Here is a 15,177-nt window from a genome sequence, read left to right on the forward strand (position 1 = left end):
GATAATTAGAAAAAGGAAATTTTTTGTTGTCTTCAAGGAATAATGAGGTTCAGAAAAAGTTACTTAAGGCAGAAAAGTCATCAACAGAAAAACTATTTTTTGTTAGCTAAGAGAAATTGAATATAGATAGAAATCTGAGAAACCAGAAAATAAAATAATAGTGAGAAAATGGACTCTTGCTGTTAGAGTTGGTAGAAATAATGACCAACTTTGATATAGCATCTTATCTCGAAGATGCTTGGTATATAAATTATTTTCTCACTTTTTTTTTTTTTTTTTTGGTAAGCTCACGACCTTTAAGAAGTGGTTATCGTCACTTCCCTCATGAGGAGATTGAGGGTTAAAGAGGTTCACACAGTAAGTGGTCCAGAATAGCTTTGGTAGGGAGAAGAAGACCTTTCTTCTGAGGCTGAAGGGAAGGATGGGGGGATGGTTATAAGAGGCACAAATGGCTTTGACATTATGGGGGTGGTAACTGGGGAGTTGCCGGTCAGTGTTGGTGCCACAAATCCAAGTGTGATTAGTTAAAAAAGAGACAGGAAGTGACCCAAGAAATTCCCTTTGCCTTTTTCCACTTGATTATTCCAGTATGGTGTGGTAGTGAGGATTCTATGAAAACATTATGGGGAAGGAATCACTCTCCACTTGTCTAATGGATTCCCAGGAAGTGTGAGGCCAATTATTCTCTCAGCTCCAAATACAGCCATCATAAATTCTTTGGATATTGGAATTTGTGAGATGTAAAGTGTTGCTAAGATGTGATGTCTTTATCTCCAGTTCGTATCCTAATGGTGGTTTTGGGTAAGGTATACCTATTATTGGTGAGTGTTTTAATATTAGCTACATGAATGGAAATACTTTCCATTTAGAGTGTCCCACTGGATTTTCATTTTGGAGTATGAATGTGTTCTAAAGAAATCTTATCTGACTGTTCAAATCTTAGTATTTGTTGATCGGCTGTGGAAGTAGAAATGTATTTTGATTTCACAGTCCAGTGTATCAGTGTAAGTTTGTAGGCAACTCATCTCTCCCAAAATGGCACTGTCACTCTTCACCAAGGGGTCCCTTCTGCCAGAATGGAAAGTTCAGAAAAAGAAATCTGTACGTTAGGCAGGGAAAATTGTGGACGGCTTAACGTGGATTAAGGGATTCAAACTGAAGGAGGCTTCTGAAGGGAAGGTCACTGGAATGACATTTGAGAACAAAGAGAAAAATATGAAAAGACAGTTGGGAAGCTTTTGGACAAAATGAAATTGCGGTGACTTACTAGTTGCTAAACCTGAAATGAAGGATGTCTATTCACGCATCCTGAACCCAGGTAAAGTTTGGGAACTTTGGTGGCAACGAGTGCAGACTGAATGGTTAAGAGGACAAGTTGGCTGTGAGCTTGGAGGGGTGTCCTGCCAATTCAGACATTGAATCTGGGGATTGCCACAGCTCCCAGCTTGTCTGAAGGGGGGAGGTTTGGATGAGAAGTCAGCTGTCTTTGCATCAGTATATGTTTTGGGGGTGCCTGGGTGGCTGAGTGCATTAAGCCTCTGCCTTTGGTTCAGGTCATGGTCTCAGGGTCTTGGGATCAAGTCCCGCATCGGGCTCTCTGCTCAGCAGGGAGCCTGCTTCACCTTCTCTCCCTGCCTGCCTCTCTGCCTACTTGTGATCTCTCTGTCAAATAAATAAATAAATAAATCTGTAGAATATATATATGTATACATATTATATATGTATACATATTATATATAATATATATATATTTTTTTTCATGAAAACCTTGGCAATTTGGGGTGTCTGTCTATGGACACAGTGTGGAGGCAGCAGTGGCTCCCTAGGGGGCACCCCATTCCCCAGGACCTGTGTGGGATGCAGGGTCTCAGAGTAAGCCCCGTGTGAGCGACAGGCTGTGCCCTCGTTTGTCGTCAGGGTAAATTCTGTGGCAGCCAACCCCGTGCAGCTGTTCTGTATGCTTCCACAGCAGCTGCCAACTGGGAGTCGTTTCTGGCGCTTTCCCTGGAATTTCAGGTTGAACCAGAAGCTAGACAGGCACACATTCACAGTTGGGGAGCAGTATAGAGATTGTTTCGAAAGGAAACGGGGGTGTGGAGTAGAGAAACTGGGGAGTTCCGCCCCCTTCCCCACTTCTTCCCCTTGCCATCTGCATCCCCTTCTCCCCCTCTGGTCCAGCTGCCACCTGAGATAAAAGGGCCGTCCTGCCTGAGCCTTGGGGCAAGGAAGGGTGGGACTGCCTGTTCCAAAGTGGTTCAGCCCTTGGGTGTGCCTGGGTTTTGCTGATTTGGTTTGGTTCCTGCCTGCTTTTCCCAAATGCCCAAGTACCTTGGGAATCAAAATATGGTTGGAAATCTCTGGTGGGAAGGGATCCTTTGTAAAGTGGTCTTCTGGGTGTGGTTGACCTGCCCCAGGGTGCTCTCTTACCCCTTTTGGCTTGGGGCCATGGCCCCTTCCTGGCAGGAATTTAACACAAATGATCCAGAAACATCCAGGCTCTCTTAACCCAGAACAATCAATCCGTGGTTATTTTACCCTTGCAGTTTTCTGGAGCAGCTTAAAAAAAAACAAAAAACAAAAAACCAAAAAACACAACACCGTCCAGGCTGGCAAACCACAATTCTTACTGCAAACATCAGGAGCTTTTGAGAGTAAGCAAGGGGCAGGATGCTTTTCCTTCCTTGAGGATACAGCCAGCCTGGTTTCCCTTGTAGCTGCTATCCTGGGAGCATGACTGAGCAAAACTGGTATGTGAGTGAAGATAATATAAATGGTTCTCAGCTCTACTGGTTTTGATTTTATGGCTCCGTACAAAAGGCAGAGTTAGCACTGAACTTGGGTGGGGATACTGTAGCTCAAAGGTAACACTGCTGTTTTGTTCTTTCCTCATGTTATATTTCTAAGACTTATCTGCAGATTTCCACATCTAGGAAAAACGGATTCATCAATGTATGGGTTTGTGTCTCTACATGATTAATAAAAAAGAACAAAACATTAAGATGAATGAGTATATTACAAGTGACATATTGTTCTTAAGTTCTAACTTCTGTAAGCAGGGTTTGCTTTATACGTTATTTCATTCCCTGATGGATGCTGATTTAAAAATAGACGAGAAGTGTTAGAATGATGTGACCATCATTTCGTCAGCTGTAATTAAGTTCCCTTAGTCTTTTGGATACAAGGTTAACTTATAGCTCAACATTTAAACCCAACAACAGAACTCTTTTTAAAAAGTGCAAGAAGCTAGATGACCAGCTTCTCAGGGGGAGGCCAGAGAAGGGAAAGGTGGCAAGTGTGAGCTGTGACCTTCAGGTTAACTGTGTGTCCAGCATTACTGTGGAGTGTGCAGAGAACACAGCCTGATTTCTCTCCATCTCCTACGAACTGGAGAATGTGTCACTGGGCTTTGTCTCCTGGGACACATTTTGCTGGGATTTAAAACCTTTGTTTCAGCGTGGATTCCTTACGACTGACCCTCGAGTTGGAGTCCTGGCTTTGACTTTGACTGCTGTGGCTGTGGGGTAGGCACAGCACGTTTCCACCAAAGTTAGTCCTGCCCCTATTTTTGGTTAATGAGAGCTTGGATTTCAGTTTTACCCCAACATCTAAATATCGTGGGACTCTGCCAGCATGCCACTTGGGTTTGACTTTATCTCTGCCTCCTGTGGGCACTGGCCACCCTGTCCTCTTAAAGAGTTTAGACGAAGGCCTCTTTCTGCCTCTGGCGTGGGAGGTGTGCCCATTTTTCACATGCCGTGGAAAGAGGGATTGCTGTCCTCTAATCACACTGTGTTCGGATTCAGGTCAAGTATTTCACTGTTAGCACTTGGAGTTTCTCTTTCACTGTTTTCTTAACCCGTCACAGCCTCTTAATTAGAATGTATTGCTAGAGGACAGGCAGCATTGTCAAACTTTGTGCATTTTATAAGAATACACAAAAGCATCCACAAACAGCTGTAACACTCCAGATGCAAACCTGAAATTCCCCAGAGGGGCGTCTTCATTGTTTTCTTTCTTTGTTCCAGAAGCAAAGGCCGATAATGAACCGAGCTGTTCACCAGCAGCTCAAGAACTGTTGACAAGGCTGGGATTTTTACTGGGAGAAGGGATCCCAAGTGCCACACACATAACCATTGAAGAAAACAATGAGACCATGGTAATGCCTGAGGAAGACACTGCATATCCTACCGGCTCAGAGGATGCGTGAAGGAGGGCATAACCCTCTTCTCCCCCTCTCTGCGTGGGGGGAGGCATGGTTCAGTCAAAAGAGTGGGCTGTTGTGTATCGAAATTTACTTCAACAGTTCGTGATTTCTGCAGTAGGGAGGTGGGGCGAGGCAGAAGGGTGCAGAACTGAAGAAAATATCCACAATATTAAGAAAATATCCAAAATATTAATCTTTGAGTCACCCCCCAGAGAAGAGTAGCTAAATGAATTGAAGTGGCTGAAAGACTCCCATTGTCACAATAACTACTCTTATCTTTATAACATGGTTCTTCTCATCTGGCTGCTTTGGGATATGCTTTCCTGTGCATTTTTTTTTTTTAAAGGCTGAGATTTTAGAGGGTCGGTGGGATGAAGAAAGATTTGTAGGAGGTGAGGCAGAGACAAAATAAGATACGATCAAATGAGTCGTGCATGGAGGAGCCTTTTGCATCCTAGGGAGCCAACAGCCTGTCCCTTCAGAGCGGAGATGCGTAAGGTTTGCACAGCGGTGAGGGGCCAGAGCTCCCGCCCCCCGGGGGGGGGTGTCTCTGCGAGGGTGTCACGCACTGTTTGAGATGGCAGTGGCCACCAGCCTCCTGGCCCTGCTTGCAGAGCCCATAAATCTTTGAGAATTGAATCAGGCTGCAGTGCTCATGAAACATGACAAAAACAGAGTTCCCAGGTTTTCCGTACAGAGGTCAAAGAACGCATTTGTCTTCTGCAGACTTTAAATGAAAGGAAGTCTGCCCGTTTGCTATTTCTATTTTACGAATGTGCATTCCCACTAAATTATGTCTGAGACTGTCCTTTTAATAATAATGATTTTTTTTAAAAAAATCACCGGGGAAGGGGACAGAACAAAGAGATTTCTTTTTTAAACTCTGGGAGGCTATATATATATATATATATATATATATATATAGCCCCCTCAGTTGGAAAAACGGTTTTCCCGTTCCAGTTTGCAGTGTTACTGCTTTAGTGTCAGGAACAGAAGCCTGTGTGGAAGCGTCGTGTGTGAAGCCATGCTAACCCTCCTTCCGTTCGCCTTGCAGCGCACAGCTCTGAGCCAAGGCATCAGTCCTTGCTCCACACTAACCAGCAGCACCGCCTCTCCCAGCACCGATAGCCCCTGCTCAACCTTGAATAGCTGTGTCAGCAAGACGGCAGCCAACAAAAGTCCCTGTGAGACCGTTAGCAGCCCTAGTTCCACCCTGGAAAGCAAGGACAGTGGAATTATAGGTAAGAAGCACATGGCTCGGTAACGGAATGGCTCCGTGCCCGTCAGCCAGAGCGCCCACCGGGCGTGACTGCAGAGGACTGTAGCCTGCTCCGGGAAGGTCGCTTGGCCAGGGCCCAGCCCTGCTCTTTGCAGCCGGTGCCGGCTCCGTGGACGGCCGAGAAGATGAAGCCTCCTCACCTTTTACGTTCCTTGGTGTTGGTTTTTATAACTCTGGGCTCATTTGGTTAAAAAATTTCCTGATCGCATCAGACCTGTGAAATTACAAAATCTTACCTCCTCGTCGATTAATTCCATTTGTTGGATGTCTCGTCCCCCCGGGACATAGAACTGGGCAATAAATTCCCTGTGTTTTGAGGCGTCTTCCCAGCCCAATCTCAAGGTCATTCATTTCCTCACTTAGTTCCAGGTATTTTCTCTTTAGTTTCTTTTCATGGGATCTGACCACTCTTTTTGAGGCTAGAATTTTCTCAGGATGTCCACCTGGGACCCCCACACTCCCACACCCACACCAGTGGGTTTCCTTGCCCTGAATTGTGGATGAGGAGACACAGATTCTAGTCCCAACTCTTAGGGTGCTTAGCTAGGTCAACACTTGCATAACATTGGAGTTCTTTGCATACTTTGTTCCCTTTCCTTCTCTGTTAAAGTAAGGATTCTGATTGGTTCAGTAGTTTCTGGTCTCAGGTACACGTTGGAATCAACCAGGGGAAAGAGCCCTTACCTTTCACATCCTATCCCAGGCAGAGTGCCTTTACATTTCTGCAGGTGGGGCTGTGCACCTGTGTGTCTCAGGTGTCCGGCGCGGTGCCTTTCAGGTAACAGGTGTGCTGGACTACTGGATGGGTTGTCTGGGCCCTCCTCTGCTCCTGGATTGTGCTGCTGTTCAACATCGGTGCTCTACTGCACATACAGCTCCTGCCCTTTTTCTGACACACGTGTGTGTCTTTGAGGGACAGTTTACATTCTAGTATGGACTGAACCCCAGTTACTTCCACATAAGTATGTCATCAAAGGGAATGACATTTGAGCTCCTTATTTTCTTCTGTCACCTGCTATTTCAAGTGTAATTTGCAAAACCAAGTTGCAGGTTCGTGAGCTTCATATTTTGGAGGTTGCCCCAGAAGATCTGTGCGGTCGCTGGGGCTGGGTGGTGGGCTCTGTGACGTAGACGTCACTATAGCTATCTCAGGGGCTCTTTACACAGGGACGGCTGCCTCTGCCCTTAGTTTCCACTCCGGTAGGTTTTTGTTTCATTCGGTTTTGATCGTTTTAATGAGATGTAATCACATACCATAGTATTCACTCATTTAAACCACTGAATGGTTTTTGGTCTGTTCAGAGTTGTACAGCCATCACCCCAATCTGATTTCAGAAACTTTCACCCCAGAAAGAACCCTGAAGCCTTTAGAAGTCATACCCTGCATCTCTGTTCGCCCTGCATCCCCAGCCTTGCTCATCCAGTAGTCTACCATCTGTCTCCGTAGATATTAGCTGCCTCTGGACATTGCTTTAAAGTGGTGGCTTGAGGTTTCTGTAACAATTGTAAACTGTTTCACATATTCTGCTGATTTCCTGTTCCCACCTCACTCTTCTTCCCCACCTGCCGTTTAGTCCAACTCATCTTTCCCCGTGTTAACTTCTGCCCTCACGCCCTCTCTGAGCTGTCCTCCACTGCCAGGCTGTGGTGGTCTGCGATGGCCAGGCATCTCCCCTTACAGCATTCTTCACTCTCCTGAAATGTCCTGTCCTCACTATAGTTTATCTTCTTTCGAGAAGTTCAGTGCTACACAGTTTTTGGGGCCACCTTTTCTCTTCTCATTATATGATCTGGCATTGGCATTGTATGTCTCTGATTATAACCAAGCCAGTTTCTTACTGTGACAGACACTTTTTCAGTAACCAAAGAGGACCCTTATCCCTTCATTCTCTCCTCTCTCTCTCTCTCTCTCATTGAGATACAGTGCTGTAATTTTAAAAGTATTCTAAGGGACACCTGGGTGGCTCAGTGGGTTTAGCCTCTGCCTTCGGCTCAGGTCATGATCTCAGGGTCCTGGGATCGAGCCCCACATCGGGCTCTCTGCTCATCAGGGAGCCTGCTCCCCCTCCCCCCGCCACTGCCTTCCTCTCTGCCTACTGGTGATCTCTCTCTCAAATAAATAAAATCTTTTAAAAAAATAAGAAAATAAAAGTATTCTAAAAAGAGGAAATTACCAGTTTGGTTTTCTATCTTGTCAAGTTCAAGCTGCAGGAACACCAAGGCTCTGAATGAGAACTTGACTGAATACGTCCCTTTTGGTCCCGGAGTGCTTAGTCCCCCTATTACATGCTCTCCATACCTCCTCAATGTTTTCCTTCAACTTATTTGATCATGTTTTATTATTTTTGTCGCTATATGTAGGGGAAAGAGGTAGTTCTCATTCATATTATTCTGGCTATCTGGGCTCCTAGCATGGTTTGAGAATGAGACATTAAGAGAATTGTTGCCACGGTCACATTGCATGGGAGGAGGGAAAGTCTAGTTGGTTTCTAAAGAAGCTGTACGAGATTCCCGTTCCAAGTTGGCATTGTCACGTCTGTTAATGGCACCTGTATTGTAAGCTGTGTCTTGTCATTAAAGTTAAATGACACGTTTCATGTCATTGAGGCTGTCCTTCATTCCTTGGCTTAAGTCAGACATGTTCCCTTAATGCAGCTTCACATAAAAACGGTGACAGTTGAGACAAAGTGGGGGTCGTGAGGAAGTGAAGTCCCTCCAACTTTGGGAATGGTGCTTCTCACTGCTTAGCTGGCCTCCTGCCGGGAGTAAGGACTGTAGGTGGCTGAGCAGGAAGCTCAGTGCTGGTGACAATGTTCCTCTGTTCGCTCTCCTTCCGTGACCTGTAGAACTAGAACCTGTTGCCAAGGGACACATGGGAGGTGTGGTGGGGAAGAGAAGGGGAAAAAGCAAGTATTTCCTCTCCAGGCAGACGGTAGTCACAGCTCCTTGAAGAGGTGGGAGTGGGAGGGCCTGAGGAGGGAGAGCGTGTCCTCCTGAATCAGTGTGGGGTCCGCAAGTTTCATGGTCTTGTCACGGAGCAGGGATCTGTGACTCAGTTGTGATTCTGTGATCACTGGGGGTGGGGTGTGTGCTTTTTTCCACCTGAGGAACAGGACTGTTTTTATAAGGTGTAGCCTGGGAACGGCAGCCTTTAGGCATCTTAAATGCTTAACAGAATAAAATATTCAAGAACATGGTGATCTTAGTGGACAAAGATGAAGGTGAAGATACCTTGGCTTCCTGCTTTGGAGGCCTGGCAGCTGCTTGTGATAGGCTGGTTAGGATCCATATGCTAAATTCTTCAGGCTCTGGAGAGAGGGGGAAGCAGTTTCCATTGAATTTTCCATTTCTGGTTGTTTCAGGTGTGTCCACCCCTAGAGCTTGGGTCGGAGCAGCAGAGGTGTCGGGAGGTGGGGGCTGGTGACAGGTGCACACAGTTGGCACGGCGTGATGAGCTTCGGGGCTGCAGATGCCCACACGGGGCTCAGAGCTGCGTGTACAGTATTGGGACCATTTATTTAGGGCACTTAGGGGAAATTTCAAATAGTGTTAACCCAGCCTTAGAAATTCCTAGCCCTCTTCTTAGTATGTAAGCTGATTTCCATCATGGTGATTTTATTTAATCTACATATTTTTGCCCAACAGATGCTACTTATTAAAGCATTGCCATGTGGTCAGACAGCCTTCTTGGGGCTGCCACGGGCTGCCCTTTCTGTGTTCTGTTTCTGCTGGTTTTGATGTACTGGAGGTGAGGAGGATTTTCTTTTTTAGGAATGGCTTAGTGGGAGAAAGGGTAAAATCATGCACATTAGAAGAGTTTGTCGGACCCCTTCCCGTCTCTTTGTGCAGAGGTCAGAGCTTTGCAGAACCTCTGTGCCCTCTTTTCCAACTTTACTGTGTTTTGCAGAGGGAAATCTCGCTTCATGTGATTTGAGGAGGTCCGAGTTCTTATATGTTCTTCAGGCTGTAATCTGTCCTGTACAAGTACTGTCTCAGCTGGAGGGGTGTAACTGAATTCCCTACAAATATGTGTATGTATATTTGGAAGCAAATATGTATATTTGTGAAAGCAAAATATTCCTACTCTTGACATACTAGAATCATTGGCATTACCTAGAAATTAATGTTGACTTTTTATATTTGCAGCATAAAGCACTTTTAAACCTAATCAGCATAAAGTAGCTTTTTAATAACTTGCTCTAAAAGGAAAACTTTGTAAAGAAGTGGCTTCTTAGGGACACCTGGGTGGCTTAGTGGGTTAAGCCTCTGCCTTCGCTCGGGTCATGATCTCAAGGTTCTGGGATCGAGCCCCACATCAGGCTCTCTGCTCGGCAGGGAGCTTGCTCCCCCCCCCCACTCCCCACTTTCCTCTCTGCCTACAAAAATAAAATGTTTTCTACAGGTGTTTCCTCCATGCCTGAGAATACATTTTTTCCTTAGTGACACTCCTTTGAATAAACTTGCTTCCAACTGCTAACAAATGGAAATTGTAAACTGTATTAATATCATCTTAGACAAAAAATGAAGTAGGTGTACTCACTAGAATGTGTATGAAAGCCAATCTGAGTATTTATTTATTTTAAAGATTTATTTATTTATTTGGAGACTGAGGGTATGTGAGTGGTGGGAGGAGCAGAGGGCCAGGGAGGGCGAGAGTCCGCAAGCAGCTTCCCCGCTGGGCATGGAGCCTGATGTGGGGCTTGATCCCGGGACCCCAATATTATGACCTGAGCCAGAACTAAGAGTCGGCTGCCTAAAAAACTGAGCCACCCAGGTGCCCCCAATCTGATTTTTTCCGAAAACATCACTGAAAGCAATAGGTTTTAACAAGCACCTTTTGATTTAAAGGTACTGTTTCGATTTTGTTTGTGTCCATGTCATGATCAACATTGTGTGTGTTTCTGTGTTTTGTTTAAAAAATGGATTATTGCTCTATTTAGGAAGAAAGGGAACGGATACTGGATGAGGAGAAACAAAACCCAGCCTTCCTATCAAGACTTTTAAAAAAACATGATTTCTGTGTATTAATAATAGGTGTGCCCAGGGGAAGGACTTACAGGTAGCAATCTGGCTGAGTAAGAGACCATTAAAAGTTAGTTATCTGTCCCTTCCAGGTCCTTCTCTACTATTTGCTTCTACCTGTCGACATTTATCATCTCCAAATTACTTTTGTAGAATCCCAGATCTGTTTCTCTTTGAGAGTTGATGTTGGGACAGCCCCTGGGAGGAGGAGGCGTATTCCGAGTGGACCGTGTCCACATCTCCCCACGCTGGGCTTGCCTCCCACTTAGAGCAGGTGTGTTGTTCACCTGCTCGGCTTCCCAGCACCTGAGCCACCACATTCCACCAGGCCAGAGAGCTCTTAGGAACTCAGAATATGAAAAGGGTAAAGAATCAAGGCTCCTCCCGCCGCCTTTCCCGTTTCTCTGGTGGGGAGGTGGGTGTGGCTTGCATTTGCTCTTTCTCCCTTTGAAGCTGGAAGGCAGGTGTAAACTTAGGCAGGGGAATACCTTCCCAGAAACATTTCTCCTGCAGAAGTGGCTTGCAGGAAGTACTGGATACTTGATTGTGTCCTGCTGGTGCTTACTAGAGTTTGATACTGTTTGTTTTTCTGGCCAGTCTTAAGATATTAAAACAAAGTTTATCCTGTGCTGACTTTTATCTTGTGGCTTGACCAGACTCCCTCCTGGGCTTGTAAAATGAAAGTGATTCTGGAGGTAGCTAGAAACCTTTTGTTCCTTCTGTTTCCTGGACTTTGTGTCCCAAGGGAGATGATCAGATGCGGAGAGAGGCCTACAAAGAGGAATTAATTGTATTTTATTTTCATTTTTAACTTGTTGTGAATCCTGCCCTTTTGATTTCATGCTAATCCTGCTTTGTTGCCACCTGTATTGCCCTGCTTGCTACTAAATTGAAATGCTTTGAAATTGATTTGGTAATAACTATTTAGTGTGTTTCAGATCTGTGTTAATATTCATTTTGCTACATTGCCTGCAATTTAAAAAATCATCCTTAATTATAGAAGCTTTTCTTTTTTTTTTAATCATCTCGGGTGAAGGAGGAAAATTTGCCTTTACATATATAATTCGATGATCTACTTAACATGGGAAAGAAATCTGTAGCGATGATTCGAGGCAGCAGAATGCCTACTGTACTTGTATTCCTTCACACTGGGGTTGGATTCTTCAGGCAGCTGTTCTGGCGGTGTAGCAAGCATTTATTGGCACCTACTGTGTACCAGGAACAAGTCTATTCGTACTGGTACAGTAAAGCTCAGGTGCAATATCTGTTTCAAAACTTGTCCACCTGAGGAACCAAAGAGTGGGCATCTGCCCTTGGAGACCTGGGCAAGTTGTCAGTTATTGAAAAGGGTTTAAAACATGGCAGTGATTGACACCTCTTGATGGAAGATGTAGGCTGTAGGTGCATAATAATACCAACCACTGATAGTGCCTTGTGCTCTTTTCTGGAAGAGCCCAGAACTCTGCGCAATCATTGGACAGTGTCTGAAGCTCCAGTGTCTACGCCTTCAGTGTATAAGTCAGACGAGGCTTTACGGAAACACGGCGCTGGGTGTTATTGCTAGGAAACTTCACATCATACAGATCCACAGGCTTTTCTCTGGAGGCTCTAACCTGCTATATCAGACTGTGTGTGGGCAGTGTGGCTGCCCCTCCAGTTCCCTGTCCCTGCTGACCCTCAAGGGGTTTCCAAAGTCCAAGGCACCGACAGGTGCTGCTGTGCGCCATGGCTTGGGTCCCTGGCCTCACTGCATGTCCTAGCAGAGCGGGGCTTGCGCAATGCCAGGAGCACTGAGGCGGAGATGTGCTACTGAGATCTGTCTGCTGCAAGCCCAAGCCCGGCGCCCCTGGGCAAGGCCAGAAGGAGAGCCAGGCTCTGCGGTGCTTGACACAGGCCAACTGTGGTCCCCCAGAAGCTGTGGGAGGAGAAGCCAGAACGTCCCCTGGAGCCAGAGGTAACTTGGGCCACCTTCCCTGGAGTCCTCTCCTGGTGGGGCCGGGGGAGGTAAAAGCTGGCCCTCCAGGTCAGCCGCCTTTCTTCCCTGTGTGGTTCGTTAGCATGCAGGGGCCGAGGAGGGAGAAGCCCAGACTGGCCTTTCTGTTTGAAGGTTTCAGGCAGGCTGGTTTCATATCTGCCATCCTTCCCTTCGTCTGTTGGGGAAATCCCAAATACATCACAGCAGCTGGAACCACCTGTAAGTTGTGGGGGCAAGCAAGGGAAGAACTGAATCCTGGCAGGCCAGGAAGGCCAGGAAGGCCAGGGGGTCGGGCACGATGCTGCCCTGACTTTTCTCTTGGTTCTTCACCCCATCTGCTTTAGACTCTTATTTCTCCTTCCAAAGTTGTTAGTGATCTTCATTCTGTCAGGCCAAAGGCGGTATCCGCAGTAGTTGGATTTTCTTTTTTCATTCCCTTCTCACATTTCTCCCAGCAACCATTACGTCCTTTTCTTGTTTAATCTTTAATTCATTGGTCCAGTGTTTTAACTTCTAAACGCTGTGTCAACCATTAAACTGAATATAGAAGTTAAAAAATGTTTGTTTTTTCAGTGCTACTTTATTTTCATTGTATGGGAGAAAAACATTCTTGGGTACTCGTGAGATAGGAGGCACTTTATGTACCTGCCCTTGTGTCTGATTTTCTCCACAACCCAGGGAAGGACGAAGGACTCTCTTCATAAAGCCCTGGCTTTGAAAATGGAGAATGCAAGACCATCTGTGGAGTGCCCGAAGAAAATGGCAGTTTCTGGGTTTTTAAGAAAAGTCTCTTCAAAATTCTGGGTGTGTGTGTGTGTACTGTAAATTAGGGTACTGCAGGTACATATCTTGTAAATGCATGTATTGGGGTGCCTGCTCCACGTTTTCTGGTAGTATGGTGTGCTCAAAACTGTGCAGAGCCCTGGGGCATGGCTTCAGGCCTCACGGAGCTTCCTGCGTTGGGCGCTGGTCCAAGTAGTCAGTGAGCTGAGATCAGAGCCCCCAGTAGGAAGCATGAATATATTTATGGTAGCCACTGCTATTATTTCCTAAGGCTACTTTATAAATACTCCCTCCCCCTCCCTCCCCCCTCCCCAGTGGATTTGAAATGCTTACAAATAGACATTTATTAAAATAAGACCCCCCCCCCCAAACAAAGGTATGACTTAGGGAAAGGAAGTAAGAGCAAAAGAGCAAGTGAACGAAGGTGGGAGGTGAGGGGATGGGGAGAGGGAGGTACAGGTTTCCAGTTCAGGAATGAATAAGTCATGGAGATGAAAGACACAGACGTGGGAATACAAGTCCGTGGGCTTGTAGTGGCGTTGTCGGAGGCTGGCTATACTTGTGAGTGGGGCATAGTGTATAGACTTGCCGAATCACTATGTTGTGTACCTGAAACTAAGGTAACATTTGTTTATACTCCAGTAAAAAAAATACAAGAGAAAAGGTGAAGCGTGGGGGGTGCCCTGGGTGGCTCAGTCATTAAGCGTCTGCCTTCCGCTCGGGTCATGATCCCAGGGTCCTGGGATGGAGTCCCACATTGGGCTCCCTCCTCAGTGGGGAGCCTGCTTCTCTCCCACTGCCCCTGCCTGTGTTCCTCTCTTGCTGTGTCTCTCTCTGTCAAATGAAAAAAAAAAAAAAAAAAAGAAGGAGAAAAAAGAAAAGATGAAGCTGGGAATGAGTTTTATTCGACTTTTTCATCTTGCTTATCAGTGGGTAGGAAGTTTGACAATTCCTAGTAGCCAGAAAAGAGAAAAGAGAAACTCAGGGGCATCTGGGTGGCTCGGTCAGTTAAGCATCTGCCCTCCGCTCAAGTCATGACCCCAGCGTCCTGGGATGGAGCTCTATGTCGGGCTCCCTGCTCTGTGGAGAGTCTGTTTCTCCCGCTGCCAATCTTTCCCCACCCTCAGCTTGTGCTCTTTCTCTCACTTACTCTCTCTCAAATAAATAAATAAAATCTTAAAAAAAAAAAAAGAAAGAAACTCAAATACATAAGTTGATGTTTGTAAGGTGGAGAAAAAAAGGTACGCATTCCCAGTATTCAGTGTGGAGAGATTTACCTTTGGTGGATCCTCAGAGGGGGAGAAGCCAAAGTTTGAACCCAAGCCCTTTGCACTTTTTACTTCGTAACTTTTCTCCACCTCAAAGGCGGGTGAATTCTGCTCTACTTACATGTATCCATTTGATGTCAAAACCCTTCGTTCCTAAACAATTCTGGACTAACACTGTACTCATTTTAATTTTCTTCTTCGTGTTCCTTTAAACCCACAACTTGGTTTAGATCCTGCCAAACTACTTATTGGGCCCTGAACTTACATTGATTTTTTAAAAAAATTCTATTTTAAGTATACATTCAGCGAGTGAAAGAGCCTTCAGTGGGCAAAGAAGGGGGTGCAGGAGAGCAGGGAAGGAGAAAAAACGCAGTTTTATTGCAGTACTTTATATAGCAAAACATGTAATGACGGAGGGTCTGTCTGTCTCTCCAACCTCCTAGTCAACCGGAAGCTTCGTCTGGGCTGCGGTGCACTCATGACTGGCTTCTGTCTACCAGCCCCTGCCTGGGGACTGCTGTTCTTTACAAGGCAGCCTTCATGAACTGCAACATACTTTGTAGTCACGGACGCTTAGAGAACTTTGGCTTGTTGAGAGCTATGCAGGGCAAAGGGAGTTTTAATATAGTGCGTGGGCAGGCAAAAG

The 15,177-nt window shown here is 45.8% G+C and overlaps 1 protein-coding gene across 10 annotated transcripts in view; it reads left to right on the forward strand.

The window, feature by feature from the left end:
• The window catches only part of TANC1 (tetratricopeptide repeat, ankyrin repeat and coiled-coil containing 1), a 235,339-nt gene that overhangs the window by 156,298 nt on the left and 63,864 nt on the right, over positions 1-15,177 (forward strand). For 7 of the 10 annotated variants that reach the window (XM_044242126.1, XM_044242121.1, XM_044242123.1 and 4 more), the window contains 2 exons: positions 4,026-4,156; positions 5,259-5,445. In XM_044242126.1, the coding sequence (XP_044098061.1) occupies positions 4,026-4,156; positions 5,259-5,445 (318 nt within the window). The remainder of the gene's footprint in view (positions 1-4,025; positions 4,157-5,258; positions 5,446-15,177) is intronic. The other 3 variants (XM_044242124.1, XM_044242122.1, XM_044242130.1) reach the window with 2 other exon arrangements.

The sequence above is a fragment of the Neovison vison genome, chromosome 3 (assembly GCF_020171115.1).
Source record: "Neovison vison isolate M4711 chromosome 3, ASM_NN_V1, whole genome shotgun sequence".
In the NCBI taxonomy this organism is placed as follows: Eukaryota; Metazoa; Chordata; class Mammalia; order Carnivora; family Mustelidae; genus Neogale; species Neogale vison.